An 18,171-nucleotide genomic window follows, 5' to 3' on the forward strand; every position below is an offset into this window, starting at 1 on the left:
AGTTTGTGTGTTTTTGAATGTTTTTCTTGATAACTGTCTGACATTCACCTCTCACACAGTGGATACAATTCTGCCCCTGCAGGAATAAACTTTGTGGTTATGAAACCGACCAAGTGTTTGCATAAAATGTCACATGTTCGAAGCCATCCCAGAACCTGGGGTTTGTATAAGTGCAGCTGTTGGTGGGGAGATAATCTCACTCTTCTATATAAAGAGTCACCAGGCAGTAACGTCCAGATCTTCATTTGCGATCTCCTCCATCATCATTTCTTCACTCATCAGCAGCCATGGCTTCACTTCACACCCTTCTGGGAGTGGTACTGTGCTCCCTCATGGTTTCTTCTTCTGAAATCCTACCTCAGGCAGACTTTGATTTACAGGCGGTAAGAGTCATCGATAATCATTTTTATTTTACCACCCATCTATTTTCACAACCATGTCTCTATCTTAGGGCCATCGAAAGTGGGTACTGGAGCTTATCCAACAGGGATAGGCAGGGAACCAGACAGTTCAGCAGTCTATACAAGAGGCTAACCTTTGGAAAATTTACGTTTATATTGACTTCACCATTTATGTTATGTGGTTATGTTTCACCCTGGATTTTGCATCATAATATATATTTTCACCATTGCTTAAAAAAAACTATATAAATATAGTTTGGTTATAGTTTGTTCACACTGTCTTCAGTGTGAACAACAAAACATAAGCATTGGAAACTTTGATGTAAAGTTCTGCAATTGTTTTCTCAAGATGGAGCATGAATAAAACTAATATATATGAGTAAATTAATTAATAAGCATTCACACACACACACACTCACACACACACACACACACACACATGCTGTTACAATAAACAGCTCTTGTGCTTCTGTCTAATTCTCAATGCTTTCCATTTGTGTGTCCACAGATGGCAGGTAAGTGGTACCTGATTGGAATTTGCTCTAATGCCCAGTGGTTTGTCAGTCGCAAAGCCAATATGAAGACCGGCACGGCCATAATTAAGCCAACTGAAGACGGGGGCATTGAGTTGTCGTTCTCCAGTCTTACGTGAGTGTGAGAGGACAGACAGAGCAAATATCATTTGTAAAATATTTACATTGGAGATTAATGTGATGTCTTTGCAGTAATAATGGTACATGTCGGAAAATGGAGAATTTAGCCAACAAGACTGAGGTGCCTGGAAAATTCACATACAGAAGTCGGTGTGAGTACGCCCACAAAGAGAGGAAACGAATAATTCTCCATCATCATCCAGGATTATTTTTTTCACATATTCTCTTCTGCTGTTTTCCTTTTTGTCAGACTGGGGGTATGTGAGTGACTTGCGTATGGTTGATGTGAAGTATGACGAGTACGGCCTGACCTATTCCTTCAACACCAGAGGGAATGAAACCTTTGTTGTTAACAGATTATATGGTAAAGTTGCATTTAGCTGTGTTCAGTAAACCGTTTAGTAAAGTTACACCCACTGCAGCAGATTTACATCACCTGGTTTCACAGGACGTAGTTTGGACCTCAGCGCTGAGTTGCAGGAGAAGTTCAGGCAGTTCTGCTTGCAGACCAGCATCCTTCCTGAAAATATTGTCCTTCTTCCTAAAAGCGGTACTTTTACATTGGTGGTGAAGTTCTTTATAAAAACAGCTTGAAATACAGAGTGATGTCGTGCACTGATCACCTTACACTTTCCATTTTTCCTTCTACAGAGGAGTGTCCACTTGACTAACCTTCTGTCCCATTGATCGTCTCACCGGTACTGCATGAAGATCTTACACCATCTGTTATGGAAATGTGACTGAGCACCATCTTGAGCAGTTTTTAACAATAAAAATGTAAACATCTAGAATATTTTTCTTCATTATTCATCCTTTATATGAAATAAACTGAAGAACATCTGTAACAACACAACCAAAATGTCCTTTTTCCCCCCCATTCACACACTTTGTAGTACTCAATCAATCAATCAATCAATTAGTTTATCTATAAGCACATTTAAAAACAACACAGGTTGACCAAAGTGCTATACAAAGTGAGCCAAGACTGGGGAAATATGGTCGCGTTTACGAGTGCCTGAAGAAGTAACTGTTCTACTTCTAGGGTCAGCAACCTGTGCTCCCAAAATATCCTTTTTGAGCATTTTAGTGACCAAAAAGAATCTATGTAGAGCTGCAAAACAAATCAGAATTTTATAATAAAGGTGATACGGCCTGTTAAATATACATGTGTCTTTCAACATTACTAATACTAATACATGAAAATAATTAATATCTTTTACCACATTTGGCTACTCTACAGTGGGCTATATGATTATTTGGTACTTGGCATGGTGGTAAAAGGCACAAAGATCCACAGCCCATCTGTTCCCTTTTCTTTATGTAGGTTCTCTCTCAGTACTCTGGTTTCCTTCCACATCCACAGATATATGTGTTAGGTTAACTGGTTATTCTAAACTTGCTCTCTGAGTCAGCCCTGCAGAGTGATCATCCTTTTAGGGTGACATCTCTGCTCTGAAAGGCACACAATCACAATCAATATCAGTTACATCATATTATCTAAAGGCTAAATTTTAGGTGGTTAGGTAGAGAGCATTGCTTTTGTTATACAATTTTACAACTGTCCCAAATTTCTTTATTAACGATTCCAGACATTGTCGCAGTTATTTATTGTTAGAAGATTAGACATGTGATCCTCCAGACAGCTGACAATGACCTGGCTTAATAACAACAACACCAGCTGGTTATAAGCTAACATTTTGCCAGCTAACATTATCACTGAGTCTCCTAAAAATCTCACTTTCTCTCTGGTAAACAGTGTGATACCCGCACATCATTTGAGGATTTATTTTCTAAGCGTCCAACAATGAAAGTTTTACTAACACCAGCTAACAGAGGCTTACAGCGACAAAAACAGCAGTACTTACCAACAAAAGAAGTTCAGGACATCCTCAACAACTCACCTTAGTATCACTGTCATTCGAAAGAAATGGCCTTCAGTAACTCACAAAGCTCTATTCAGATTCTTTTCATAACTTAATAAGCCTCCTTCAGATTAAATAGACGTAGAGCTCAGGTAAAGAGCAGACTGACAGCCTGCACTCCATATGGATCAACCAATGACAGTCATTGGGATCAACCAGTCAGAGTTTTTTGTCCTCCTGCAGCCACCATAGCTAGGATTATGCACTTTAGAGGGGTAATACAACACACCACCATCATCTCATGCCGCTACCACTTCGGCGCCAGCTGTGGTCTCAAGGCTGGAGCTGAACAAAAACACCCTGATAACAGACTGTGCATAGATGGTTTCTTCCTATCCTACGCAAGGCCACCTGGGTTGGCTGGAAGACTGTTTACTTAGCCTGGCAGGGCGAAGGACACTGTTTTAGCTGAACTCTGGACACACACACACACACACACACACATATACACATGCAGATATACACTCATCCCCCCTCCTCTTCCAAACGCCTTATTCCCTCGCGATGCAGACAGTGGATCAAAGGGTACCAGCGCATATGCTGCAGGCCCGGATGCGCTGTCTACACTGGCTGTCTCTCACCTTTTACCCATCTCTGTTGCTTGTCATGTGTTTCTATGGTCTATTAAGAGTTTTTCATGTGCTATGCGCAGAGGTGGTTTTTTCTGTTCTCAAACTGATCTCCCTGTTGGAGCTCAGTCTGGGGGTTGTTCTTTTTTCTCCTTATCTTTCCTGATGTTGTGTATTTTCCATTGTTCGATTCCGGGTCGCTGCTCAGCTACCTACCAATGTGATGTTTGTGTACTGTATATACGGTGTAACAACCCTTATTGTGTTATAGCACCACTAGGGGGGGGAGGTAGTAGTTGGGGGAGTCTCCTAGTAGGTGTGTTAGTAGAGCGGCAGTCATTACATGCATCTCATGTTATGTTCTTGGGAGAAACCTTACCGTTGTAACGGGCTGGCGCCGGCGACTACCGATCCCCGCACATGTATGTACGGACAGAGTAGAGCCGTGGAGACCTGGCTTGTATGGTCTTATGTTGCTGACAGCGAATAAAGGTCTGTTGTTTGATTTAACTGACTGGCTTCGAGTTATCCGGCTAACCTCCACACCACACGCTCGCTGGACCTGCTAGCTGCTCTTTCCTCGCCAGACTGCTGTTACAACGGTCGGCAAGGTCCGTCTCTTAATTGCCCCTCGGCGATAAATAAAGTCTTCTGAATCTGAATCTGAGATCTCAGCTGACTGCAGTCTGTACTCTACTGACATCTAGTGGTGAGATATTACACCACTTAAAGTTACAACTTTAAGCAATGTTCCAAAAACAAGCAAGTGAAATTACATTTAAAATTTATGATCAGAATCTGTAAATTTTCATTAAAAAGCACTAAAGAAATAAATAGTGTGAATACATCTACAGTGTCATGACACAGCATCCACCCTGTCTCACAGATGATGTGGTATGTTTCAGCTCATAAACTGCTTCTCTCTTTCTCCATCCTGTTAACCAGTGATTGTGAACTCTCTTGATTGCATACTTTAACAGTAATACACATGTAACCTTCTTAACAGCTGAACAAATATCAGCAAACAAACTGTTTGTGTGTGCCTGCTAAAGGTACATTTGCAATATTACTCAGGGAGAGAAAAGACTATGAGATAACATCATTCAGAGATGGAGAAAGATGTAAGAAACACAGTCAGGAGAGGAAGAAGAGGGATTATTTTTAAAGGTAAGGACTGCTCGGTGGGATCTGTTCAACTGGAATTTTAAAGCTTCCTTTTAATTTTTTTAAAAAATTGATAGATGTCGATTGGATCGACAGATTGATGATGTGTTGTTGTCGAACTTCTTGCAAAACAAACTGAAGTACACTGCACTGCACTCTTGGAGCAGATGTGTTCAGAGTCACACAAGCTAACACGTTTTTTTGGACAAATGAGTTTAGAGTTGGGTTACATCAGGGGGAACAGACATCTCATTTAAATTTAATGTCTCATTTTTCCAAGTGTGTAAGGAAAGTCATTCATCTACAATGTAATCAGCAAGCAAATGGAGCTATTTGAAGCTTTGTGAAATCATTAGATTTAAAAGTTTGTATTCCTTGTATTAATATTATTTTAATATTATATTTATATAGCAGATGGAAGTTCAATTAATTCTGTAGTTTGTACTGCTTCAGAGGAGTGCTCAGCTGCCCAATCTTCTGTCCCAGTTGTCATGTCACAGAGGATCACTTTCACATCCATAACCTGCAACAGTTTTCATTTTAATTTATTATCTCTGGTCTTTCAAACATTAAGAATTAATTAATTAAATCTCCCAAAACAATATTCATCACTTTGCTTCTATCTGCCTGCTATTTAAACCACGTACCATGCACTGTATCTTTATTACAGCTGGCTAATAAAAAGGGTTAAAGATAAAGCACCTGTCTGCACTTTTTTTAAGCTGCGCGTGTGCGCAATCGCGCACTGCTGACACGGTCTCCGCGCACAGAAAATCTGTACTGCGCACAAAAACCCCCCAAAACAAAACAGAAAAAAATCAAACCTGGATTGAAATTAAAATAAATACAAAACAATTGATTCTGTGCAGTTTTGCACAGTGAAGACACGCTAATGACAACGTGTACCAACATTGGAGATGTGAGCAGGACAGACAGAAAAATTAAGGTGAAGTTTAAGTTCTCAGTCAGATTTGTGCTTATCTAGTATCAATTTTCATTTGTGGATATTGATCATTAAATACTGACACTAGTTTATGAGTAGTGGAAGTGCAAATAATCGTGTCATTATCGGTGATGGGAATAACGGCCGTTACTTTTTTCAGTAACTAGTAATCTGAATAATTACTATTTCTATAATTCTATTGTTACATCGCCGTTACTAAGAAGAAAATGTGGTGTGGACTCATTAATATTATTCAACACACAGATGGTTGAAGCTGTCTTCAGTTTACCAGGAATTGGAGCCGGGGGGTCAGTCGTACAGGTGCTGCTGATTACTTGCAAACGTGTCACAGTTTAAATGGAAATAAACAGGCTTTCCAATGGTGTAAGGTTTATTGCCACAAATCATTGTGGCAATAAACCTGTGGCAATAAACAAAGAAATTATCAACCAAAAACTAATTTCCTACTTTTTTACATAACACTGTCCTCTTCAGGACTTTCAGATATGAAAAGTATATTTACGTGGATTCACCTCTGTTTGCACCATTTTGTTATGAGCTGTTGCATCTGTGGATGCCAAAGAGAAAACTTTCCACTGGATACTGAGCTGACTATACCTGTCTTCCGCGTGTAGCACAAGCGTTTACTAGTATAAGGCTGTAGAATTTCACTTTACAAAGCCAGTTACCAAAACTGTTAATACTTCCATGAACCATTGAGCAAGGCATATTACTTGATAGATGCTATTAGGAATGCTTTCAAAAGGCATCAACAGCACAGATACAGTGGATATCATTCACAGAACAATGTTTTCAAGCAGCATGTAAACATTTTTATTTCTGCTGTTAGATTGTTCTAATTTGACTTTTAATATGTTTTAAATGAGACTGATAGGTTTATAGCTTAACCCTATTCGCTGGAACGTTGAAGGCAATGTAATTACACAGCAAGCAAGACACGAGTAGGCAACATTCTTTATGTTTCACGTGTACGGGAGAGAACTGGACAGGCGCCGTTCCTTCGCTTGACCCCAGTTGCTCTCGTCCGCTCCTCCGTAACACTGCTCTTTTATTGTGGTTACATGAATATGCATAGGTTCATTAACATATGACCTCTTACACAGGTATACATGTGAACAAAGAATACCTTGTGTGTGTGTGTGTGTGTGTGTGTGTGTATATGTGTGGGGTCAAAATGTGACCCCGTGAAGACTCCCCAAAGCTGGTGCCAGGAGTCTAGCAGTACATCTGAACAAAAGGCTCTTACACTTAAACAGATATACGTGTGTTTGTTATACCATATATCAGCAAGAGAAGATACGACCTCTCCTAGGAGGTGTGTGATCTATGCCAGAACACTCTGAAGAGGAGTGAACACACTCCCCTCTTCATGCTACACAGAGATGTTACAGACTATTAAGGATCAAACCTCCTATCACTACACAATCAATTATATACTTCTAAGCATATATGAGTAAATATTTCTAAGCATAAATTGCAATAAACAATACAAATCTAACAGAGACAAAATCAAATGTTCAGACAACAGATGTTTTGGTTAATCCAATTTTTTATTTGATTACTCGATCGTAATTTTTTAAGGGTAAGATGTTATAATACCCTGGTTCACTCTGTGACTTACTTTGTCTCCTATAAATCTTCTTTAATTCAGTTCAATTCAATTCAACAGTATTTACATACAAATGAATTAAACTGAACTGAATTAAAGAAAAAACCCAACAATCCCCTATGAGCAAGCACTTGGCGACAGTGGGGAGGAAAAACTACCTTTAAAAAGGTAGAAACCTCCGGCAGAACCAGGCTCAGGGAGGGGCGGCCATCTGCCGCGACCGGTTGGGTGGAGCCGATGACAAATTTATACACAACTAAATATTAAAGCAAATATGCTTTAAAATGGATGTTTAGGGACTTGAAGTAACTGTTAATATTTAGTTGTATATTACTGTGATTTTATAGGAGACAGAGTTGAAGTCACTTAAGTGAATAGTCTCAGAAACCAGTTGCGCTTCTTTTTCTTTTTTGGTTTTCCTTCTGGCAGCACTGGTTTGGCAGCACTGGTCTCCTCCTTTTCTTGCTTATTCTCCTGGAGTGTCTCGACTTGGGCTGGAGAATTTTCTGCTTTGTTAACAGTGGCCTCTTTGTCGGAACTTGACTGCATTGTCTCTTTTTGGGCTGGAGAATGATCTTGCTTGGCAACGTTGTACTCAGTTACCTCCTTTTTTCTTGTCTCCTGCAGAGACTGCAAAGACTCCTGAAGTATGTTCTTTTCATCTTCTGTTTGCCTGAGTTGTTTTTGGATTGTTGCGTTCTCCTGGTTTTTCCTCGTTACGATTTCCAGGTAGAAAGCTTTGGTTTTCTCCAGCTCGTCTTTTAAGTTTTGCACCTCCAAATCATTTTTGTCATGAAGAGCCTCACTGACGAAGAGTTTGGCTTTGAGCTTGACAAACTCACAGGAGGCTCTTTCTTCCTGTTCTTTACGTTTTGCAACTTCCTCTTCTAGATTTTTCTGTGTTTTGAGGAGCTGCTCGCGGAGTTGTTCGATCTCTTCCTGCTGTTTTTTACATTGGACCTCCAACTCAGCTTCTCGAACAGTTTTCACCTCTGTAGAGTCTGTGTGTGGAGCTTCTGTAGTTTGTGTTGAAGCGTCCACACTCAGCTCTGCAGCTGTGACAGCTGTGTTGCTGTCTTGAACAGGAGCCTCACTCACCTCAGGGGTGGAGTTCTCCTCGGGTCTGTTTCTGCGAGCCTGTTCCAGTTGTTTTTGGAGCTCAAGAATGGTTTTTTCAGCATTTTCTCTGCAGCACTTTAGCTGCATGTGAAGCCAATCATTCTGTGTCTTAGCCGCAGTAGCTCTGTGGTGTGCAGCTGACATTTTGTAAAGATTGGTTTTCCACATGTGCCGAGCCTCCTTCAGGTGGAATCTCAGTGCAGCTATTTCATCAGTCTCACTATATGGACGTCTGCCATCATTTGGTATAAAGTGAGGATTAGGCTGTTGTTGAGATGGTCCACCATTGGTTCTAAGGTCAGGCTGGTGATGCACAGGCCCTTGGTTCGGTAAAAAATGTGGATTGTACCAATGCTGCCCATGCCCATTATTGGGTAAATGTGGATTGTACCAATGCTGCCCATGCCCATTATTGGGTTTAAAGTGGGCATTGGGCTGATGTGGCCAAAGCCCTCGATTGGGTCCAGGGTTTCTGGCGCTGGGGTTTGGGTTTGCATTTTTTTGCTTTTTATTCTTATTTTCACCCTTTGGTTTGGCAGATGGAGTCACCTCATTTGGTGCCTGGTTTTTCCCTCTTGGGTTTGGGTTTGGCTGCTTCGCTTTAGTGTTAGGGCAGACAGCGGCCGATGAGGTTCCTTCCTGGGGATCAACGTTTTGCTGCATACTTCTTGTCTTTGCTCTTACAATGTAGAATGAAGTTTCTTCTATTCGATCAGGGTTTGGACTTGCGTTCGTTGCTGAACGTTTCAAATCTTTTTCCTAAAAGTTGGCTCGTGGTGTGTTTCTAAACAGTCGCACAGTTCTGAGACATACTGAGAGCACACTCGGGTCCTATTTATGGACTTTTGAGAAGATGTATTTTGCTCCTTTGATCAGTTTCCTTTGATCTGATAGAGCAAATTGAGTGTGATGTCATCTGCTTAGAATGTAGAATGTGATGTCATTAACTTAGCAGAGAATCTTGTTTTTCTTTGAAATAGAATTCTACCAAACTTAAATAAAAGTCTTCAATTTTGTACAAGATGTTAAATTCCCAATCTAAAGGCCAAATCTACCCGAGAACTTTAGGAGAAGATTACACAAACAGCTCAGAAGCTTCAATAAATGTTTCTGCATCAACATGTTTTTTATATACATCTTTTAAAATATTTTCTATTCGCCTAAACAATTTTGAAAAGAGTCTTTGTCATATTAATTTCTGTCCTAATGCAAAAAGGAGAGATTTTCAAAGCTTCAAGTTTAAAAGAACATAATTTTATTTAATACTATCCAGCTGGAGATTTGCTATATTGCATAGTATTAAACTGTACGCACACACACATTCATCTGTCACCTTCTTATGCCAGCATCTGTTGTGTTTAATGAATCATATTTCATGACTTTAAATGCAAATATAAATTGTCAATTTTAAAATCATATGCACAAGTTTTGCAAACAACAAAGTTATTTGCAGCCATTTACCTTTTATCCCCCTTTTTTATAACCCTTTCAAACTATTTACATGACAATTATTTCTTCTTCATTCAATAAGGTGCCACACAAATTATTTGTGCCACTCCAAAAAAATAATTTCTGTCCACTATAACATCACAAGTCTGATACCTGCAGGTCTGACAGCAGCAGGTGTATCACTCCTGTTTTCTACCTGGAGACAGCAGTCACCTCATTGTTCTGACACACAACACAAAACTATCCACAACACTACACACTAACTACACAAGACAACACATTAACTACACACTCCAAACATGCTCGCAAATGTCTCACATCTCAAAACTCTCTCTCTCCCTCTCTCTCTCTCTCTCTCTCTCCCCTCCCTCGCCATCACTCCTAAAACTTCCCCCTCTTCCTAAACAACCAAGTGTCATGTTGCCATATCATTTTTGATTGGTCTACATGGTGCATTTTTCAACCAACACGAAAAGGCTTTTTTTTGTTTTTGTTTTTTTTGGGGGGTCATAAGCAGAGAGTACTTGCTAGCGCTGTCCTTATACAGTAAACGTGGCGAAACTATTCAGGAAAAAGCACAATGTATATATTGTTTATCATGACTCTGGTTTTACGTGGCCTGTCAACACAATTTAAAAACTGGTATATATCACCTTGTTGCTTTGTCATCTTACTGTGGTCATTTGATTGGCTTACCACGACTACTTTATTCCTCCTCAGTCAAACACAGTGTTGGGGAGTAACGGAATACATGTACCGCCGTTACGTATTTAGAATACAAAATATGAGTAACTGTATTCTGTTACAGTTACCGTTTAAAAAGGTGGTATTCAGAATACAGTTACTTTGTTGAAATAAATGGATTACACGGCGGTACTTTCCTGTTTCATATTGTCGCGGGTCAGGACTGTTTGGGTTTGTTTGACAGCTATGTTCTGTTGTTCCAGGCGGCAGCGTTGCGGTTGCCATGGTTACAGGGTGACGCTCTCTCTCTGCGTGTTTCCTGGGTGAGAGAGCGCTTTTGTTGTTGTTGTTGTTGTGCTAAGCTAATAGGCAGAATGCTACAGGCATGGCCCTAAAGAATGTAGCCTCATGGGCAGTGTAGTCCGTGCCGCAGCGAGAATGGACTACCATACATGTTATGTGTCTGTGAGCGAGGGAGGGAGAGAAAGGAAAAGTCCGAGCTGTCACGGAGCAAACACGGGAGCTGGAAGCATGTAAATATAATAATAACCACTGCAGCCAAGAAGAGTGCCTGACGAGCCCATTTGTAAGTAAGCTATTAAGACTCAACTGTACACTGTGTTCGTGTTTTCCTCCTGAAAAAATAAGCAACAGGGGTCTACAATTGGGAGAAGAAAGACACAATTAAACAGCACCTCATCCAAACAGCCTACTGAACACAGCACACAGGACTAGTCCCAAACGAAACACCGACCAAGTCTGAAGTAGATCAGATGAACTGCTGATCAGACGGGCAGACAGATAAAAAAAAAAACATATAGCTTTTCTTTCATTTACTAGTGAGATAAAATGCATTTCTTGTACAACATAACTTTTATATATTTGTTTTCCAGGACCAAAGGTCTATTTATACTGGCAAGCAAAGGATGCGGGAGGAGTCTTTACATGGTGGTGTCATGGTTTTAAACTGCACAGTGGAGAAAAGAAACTGAAAGAAAGTTTCTTACAAGTACCTGATGTGTCCTTAAAGAACCAAATGCTCCTTATCCTCACAGATCACGTCCCTAACCAGTATCATAAACTAGCTAACAGGTGGATTGGCACCACTGTCCACTGTGTACAAAAGGTTACAAAGTTAACCACACAGCACATACTCTTGGATGGAATTTAGTAATCTAGTTGTTCTGGCATTAATACAAATACCAAAGTAACTGTCATAAAAAAGGTTAACTGAAGCTTTTATGCTAAAATTAAGGACTTTTTGTTCACATTGGCAAAACACCAAGTTCAATTTTACCATACCATGCCACTTTATTTTTAAAGTGCTTTTAGAAACAACAACAGGGCTGACAATGATCTATGAAACAGCAAATAATGAAACATTTTCATTTCCAGACCTTTTTAATAAGCCTTCTCCTGCTTTTATAGTACATTTACTTGTCTTGCAATCTTTCAGTTGATATGAGTGACCAATATCTATTTCATGTGTTAACTAGTGCTTTACTATCATGTTCAATCTGCTGATTGAGATCATGTGACATTGAAAAAATTGCTAGTGAATGAAATTTGAAAAAAAATCATTGTGATCAAAGCTCTCTTGTTTACTCTGAGGGAACTAAAGTCTGCACAGATAATAAGCTGTTTGGGTTTAAGTGAGGATTTCAAAAAGCTTGCAAACAAATGAAGAAACAAAAGTTATGAGTTTAAACCTATAAAAGAGAAACGACAGTTTCAGGTTACCACGTCTGTCGTGTGGGCATGTATTTTTGTTACGTGTTACTCTGCATGCCAGCAGGTGCCGACAGGTTAATCGGAACCTGCTTTGTTTATCCTTTTGGAGCAAAAAGCCTTTTTTATTGGGGTTTTTTGTTTGTTTGTTTTTTAATTAAATTTAATCATCACATCGCTGATATCTTATGATCTACACCCCAACTACTAAGTTTGTGTTATTTAAATTATTTCTTTGAATGTTTCTCTTGCTAACTGTCTTACGTTTACCTCTCACACAGTGGACATAATTCTGCCCTTGTAGGATTAAACTTTGAGGTTGCAAAATCGTCCATTTGTTTACCGAATTGACATGTTTTTGAATCCATCCCAGAACCGGGGGTTTGTGTAAGTGTTTTTTTAGTGTGTGTGTCCGTGCTGGCTGGGAGGGAAAAGGTAATTTCAGTGTCTACTATATAAAGAGGCAGCAACTTCCAGATCTTCATCTGTGTTCTCCTCCATCATCATTTCACTCATCAGCAGCCATGGCTTCACTTCTCACCCTTCTGGAAGTGGTGCTGTGCTCCCTCATGGTTTCTTCTTCTGAAATCCTACCTCAGACAGATTTTGACTTACAGGCAGTAAGAGTCATCGATAATCATTTTTATTTGCCACCCATCTATTTTCATAACCACATGTCCAACTTAGGGTTGCAGGAAGGCGTGCTTCAGTACATTTTCAAGTTCATCAGATTATATTGTGTAATATACTACAAGTGTTTCTCCCATAAGTATTTGGACAATGAACTTTGTTGTACCTGTGTCTCTGTACAAAGTCAAACAATCAAGACGTCTTTGAACTGCAGAATTTGAGCTTTAATTGAAGGGATTTAACAAAATAATTGCTTTAACTGCTTGCCGGCTACATTCAGCTGCACCGTTACTCACGGGGCCTCATGTTTGATGGATTTTTAGGCCTGATACCATTTCTGACACAACCCCAAAGAGATTTTTTATCTCCTCCTGAGATTCAGCTGGTGAGCTTCCACTTGTTAGGCAAATGTGTAAACAACTCTATTAATTAACTAATCATTAATTACAGCAATTTTTGCACATAATGTGGCATTTTTTAACAACTGATTATATTGCTTGGGTGAAATTCTGAACTACAGAATTCATGGACATCGCCCAATGCCGTGTTTCCTCCCTTCAGATTCTCTGCTAGGCCTTTACTGCAGCCACCTTCAGTAGTCACCGCAAAACTGAACAGCACTTTACATTTCAAATAAATAGTGACTCAGAGCACACTGTAAAAACAACACAAGAGGTTCTAAACTGTTTCAATGCAGAACTGGTTACAAATGCCAGTGTAATAATTAATATGTAATTATGTAAAGTTCATCAGGTAGTCTTAAGTAAGGAGTTTTAAAACAATGCTTTTTATAAAGCTGTTCTTGTGTTTCTGCATAATTTCCTGCTGCTTTCCTCGTGTGTGCCCTCAGATTGCTGGTAAGTGGCATCACATTGGACTTGCCACGAATGCTGAGCGGATTATCAATCATAAAGACAATGAAAATGGGCACGTATGTGATTACCCCACTACCCAATGGGAATTTGGATTTGTCATACACCAGTGTGTAAGTGTGAGTGTACAGGCAGAGAGAAGGGGCGTTTACATATAAATAAATCATTTAAAATGAAGATCAATCATGTTTCTGTCATGTCTTTTCAGCTATAATAGCACATGTCGGAAAATGGAAAAAGTGACCAATAAGACCGATGTGCCTGGAAAGTTCAGACACATAAGTCGGAGTGAGTGCACCCACACAGAGAGAAAGATATTATTGGTTTAACCTTTTAGTATTTTCATCTATTCAATTATATCTCTTTGTCAGGCTTTGGGCACTTGAGCTAGTTGCTCATTGTTGATGTGAAGTATGATGAATACACCCTGACTTACTCCATCAACACCAAGGGAAATTCAAGCAGTTCTCCTTGCAGACTGGCGTCCTTCCTGAAAATATTTTCATCCTTCCCAAAAGTGGTACTGCTTAAGTAAAATTTAAAAAATATATAAATACAAATAAATACAATGTCTTACATAAAATTGTTAATGCAATCAAGATGGATGTTGTGCACTGACCACCTTTCAAATCTTCCTTCCTCAGATGAGTGTCAAGCTGCTGATGCTGCCTGAAGACCTTAAAGTCTATTATGTAAATGTGACTGAGAACCAACCTGAGCGCTGCTGGGAAAATAAAAAGGCAGACATCAAAAGTGCTTTATTATCTTATTTATTTTTAATGTTGACAATGTTATGTAATTATAGAACTAAAATAACAAAGATTGCCTGCTTCTTTAATATTTCTATAATTACATCAACGTAATGAGAACTGGAGGGAAAAAACAAAGATCTGTTAGCATGTTTAGACTGACTTTGAGACGGGGACTTTAAAGTTCTGCAGGCCACGTTAAATCCAGCCTGTGTTTCTGCAAGTGATTCACACTGAAAGTATCTTAGTTTAGTATTAAATGGGCCACAAAGCAGCCTAATAGCTTTTAAAAAATAGTAAAAGTAAATAAAATTGCCAGTTTCAGTGTAATTCAGACTAAAGTCCAGCTGCAGATAAAGAAATTAAGTCAACAGTGTCTGCTTGTGTACTTCTCTGGTTAAATTCTCTATTTTTAGATTTGGAGTCATTTCTATCCATGATACCACCACTGAGGTTCGGCAAAATTAAGAGGATAATTAAGCTGAACTATCGTTGTTTGATTCATACAAGAGATGCTGTAGTTCTTTACTTTATCAGTAATTATTCTCTAATAAGCCAAGAGGTTTAATCACAAGGTTCAAACTGAGACAAAATTAGTTATTCCCAAATGTGAGTCTGGCCTGCTTCTCACTTTAGATTATCGGTAAATTCCAGTGATGGTTTCATGCTCAGTGGAGCGATGTTTGGTTTGTGATGAGTGTTGTTGTGAATTGCTCTTTCTAATTTAGAAGATCATGCAGAACCGTGCGCACCCCTATCTGGACAGTACATGGAGAGTGTCACAAAGAAAACTGGAGGTGAGAAGATAAACCTCGTTACTGGATGACCTGCACTTTACCTGTGTGAATCTCTCTTTTCAATGACATCGAGTGATCCCATAATAAGCATTTCTATATCTTAAACATCATATCAGAGATTATTTTTTTAAATGAGGGAAACCTGGTCTAACAAAATGCTTACAAAAGAAGTACAGGTATTGATTATTCATCACATCTGAGACAGTGGAAATCTGAAGAGAACTCAAACACTGTGTACGAACAGCTGAGACAAAACTATCTATAAACACTAATTTATTCCAATTTAGTTTACAATGATTTTTAAAGTAATCTGGAGTGATTCATATTCATGAAATGTTACAAACACAACTATTTATTTATTGTCTTTATATGGTTGGACTACAAGGCTAGTGTTGAGGATCTTGGAATAATGTCTGGAATAACAGCTAAAGCAGCTAAAAAATAATGTTAATGTCTGCAGCTAAGCTGCACACGCCTACAGTACAGCCAGGGCTAATCTAAAGAAGGGCATCAAAAAAGCCAAACACCACTACAAAAAGAAGGTAGAAGAACACTTCTCCAACTCCAACCCCCGACGCATGTGGCAAGGACTCCAGACCATTACAGACTACAGGACCATCAAACCCTCCCCCACATCCTCTGATGTCTCCTTCCTCAACGAGCTCAACAACTTTTATGCTCGTTTTGAGCGAGGGAACCCCACGACCACAACCAAAACAGACACGACGCCAGACCACCAACCTCTGACTCTCTCCCCCACCGATGTAGGAGCAGTGCTGAGCAGGATCAATGTCCACAAGGCTGCAGGTCCTGATGGCATCCCCGGGCGTGTTCTCAGAGCGTGTTCTGGGGAGCTTGCAGGAGTGCTCACAGACATATTCAACCTGTCCTTGGCCCACGCTGTGGTACCGGCCTGCTTCAAATCCACCTCCATCGTCCCGATACCCAAAAACTCCAACCCATCTAGCCTCAATGACTACCGCCCAGTAGCCCTCACCCCCATCATCACTAAGTGCTTAGAGCAGCTGGTCTTAGCACACTTCAAATCCTGTCTCCCCCCCACCCTGGACCCCCACCAATTTGCATACCGCCAGAACAGGAGCACAGAGGATGCAGTCTCCATCGCACTGCACTCTGTCCTCTCACACCTGGACAACAACAACACCTACGCCAGAATGCTGTTTATAGACTTCAGTTCAGCATTCAACACAATCCACCCCTCACAACTCATCAGGAAACTGACAGACCTGGGCATCAGTTCCCTCATCTGCAAATGGTTACTGGACTTCCTGACCAACCGCCCTCAACATGTCCGGCTGGACAACCGCTGCTCATCTACAATCACAATGAACACTGGGGTACCACAAGGCTGTGTGATGAGCCCTTTCCTCTACTCCCTCTTCACCCACGACTGCAGACCTGCTGATGGTTCTAACACCATCATTAAGTTTGCAGATGACACCACGGTGATTGGCCTCATCAGCGACAACGATGAGACCGCCTACAGGGAGGAGGTGGATCATCTGGCTGAGTGGTGCGACACAAACAACCTGCTGCTTAACACCGAGAAGACCAAGGAGCTCATCGTGGACTACAGGAGGAATGCTGACCCACATCCACCCATCCACATTAAGGGGACGGCTGTGGAGCGTGTGAGCAGCTTCAAGTTCCTGGGAGTCCACATCTCCGAGGATCTCACCTGGACAACCAACTGCTCCAAGCTGGTCAAGAAGGCTCACCAGCGCCTCTTCTTCTTGAGGACTCTGAGGAAGAACCACCTGTCCTCAGACATCCTGGTGAACTTCTACCGCTGCACCATCGAGAGCATCCTGACCAACTGTATAACAGTCTGGTACGGGAACTGCTCCGCCTCGGACCGGAAGGCGTTGCAGAGGGTCGTGAAAACTGCCCAGCGCATCGCCGGAGCACCACTTCCTGCCATAAAGGACATCTACAGGAAGCGGTGTCTGAAAAGGGCTGGGAAAATCATCAGAGACCCCAGTCACCCATCACATGGACTCTTCACCCTCCTGCCCTCTGGGAGGCGCTACAGGAGCCTCCGGACTAAGACCACCAGGTACCGGAACAGCTTCTTCCCCACAGCTGTCAGACTCCTGAACTCTGCCTCCTGACATCTGACCCACGTTAAACTCATGGACTGAACATACACACACCCACAACCACTAGCACTTTATCACTATCACAATTATCCTAACTGCACTACTGTATAGTTCTGTGTGAATATCATTCTGTACATATGATAATTTTTCAATCCTACAACTGTTTATAACTTGCATAGTTCACATTTCTGTATAACTGTATATCTCAGATTTCTGTATAGTTTTTATTTCATATTTATATCCTGTTCATAGCCTGTACATAGCTTGTACTCACTACAGCCTGTACATACTTATAGTTATAGAATATTCATAACATACTTCACGCCGTGTACATTATAACATACCATAATAGACCCATTTCTGTAATATACTTACACATCTATATTATTGCTAATATATATTGTAATATATCTATATCGCGGCTAAAGCACTTCTGGATGGATGCAAACTGCATTTCGTTGCCCTGTACCTGTGACATGTGCAATGACAATAAAGTTGAATTCTATTCTATTCTATTCTAAGCTATATAGTGAACATGGTTTTATAGTAATGTGCAAACACAACCTCACTCTGCTATATAAAAGGAGCCAACCACAGCTGTCAACACACTTCCAGGTCTTCATCCACGATCTCCTCCACCATTTCTTTACTCATCATCAGCAGATACGAATTTACTTGCCACTCTGCTGGGAGCTGTGCTCTGCTCCCTGGTGGTTTCTAACATCTAACCTCAGCTTTAAG

The 18,171-nt window shown here is 40.5% G+C and overlaps 1 protein-coding gene and 1 long non-coding RNA gene across 6 annotated transcripts; both read left to right on the top strand.

Moving 5' to 3' along the window:
• The first annotated feature begins 193 nt into the window (after nucleotides 1–193).
• On the top strand, nucleotides 194–1,845 carry ptgdsl1 (lipocalin). The gene is made up of 6 exons (XM_003446841.5): nucleotides 194–383; nucleotides 910–1,049; nucleotides 1,127–1,206; nucleotides 1,305–1,418; nucleotides 1,503–1,604; nucleotides 1,706–1,845. Exons 1-6 carry the CDS (start codon nucleotides 288–290, stop codon nucleotides 1,723–1,725), a joined length of 552 nt encoding a protein of 183 aa, XP_003446889.1. The 5' UTR covers nucleotides 194–287; the 3' UTR covers nucleotides 1,726–1,845.
• Nucleotides 1,846–3,657: 1,812 nt separating this feature from the next.
• LOC102082022 (uncharacterized) lies at nucleotides 3,658–14,528 on the top strand. Of its 5 annotated transcripts, none has more exons than XR_002063561.2 (5): nucleotides 3,658–4,156; nucleotides 13,743–13,877; nucleotides 13,973–14,052; nucleotides 14,136–14,284; nucleotides 14,409–14,528. It is a non-coding gene; the product is annotated as an uncharacterized LOC102082022 (long non-coding RNA). The 5 variants fall into 5 exon arrangements; XR_002063560.2 differs by lacking the exon at nucleotides 3,658–4,156 and adding an exon at nucleotides 11,061–11,120; XR_002063562.2 differs by lacking the exon at nucleotides 3,658–4,156 and adding an exon at nucleotides 11,095–11,124.
• Nucleotides 14,529–18,171: the final 3,643 nt, after the last annotated feature.

Source organism: Oreochromis niloticus, linkage group LG10 (genome assembly GCF_001858045.2).
Source record: "Oreochromis niloticus isolate F11D_XX linkage group LG10, O_niloticus_UMD_NMBU, whole genome shotgun sequence".
Taxonomy (NCBI): Eukaryota; Metazoa; Chordata; class Actinopteri; order Cichliformes; family Cichlidae; genus Oreochromis; species Oreochromis niloticus.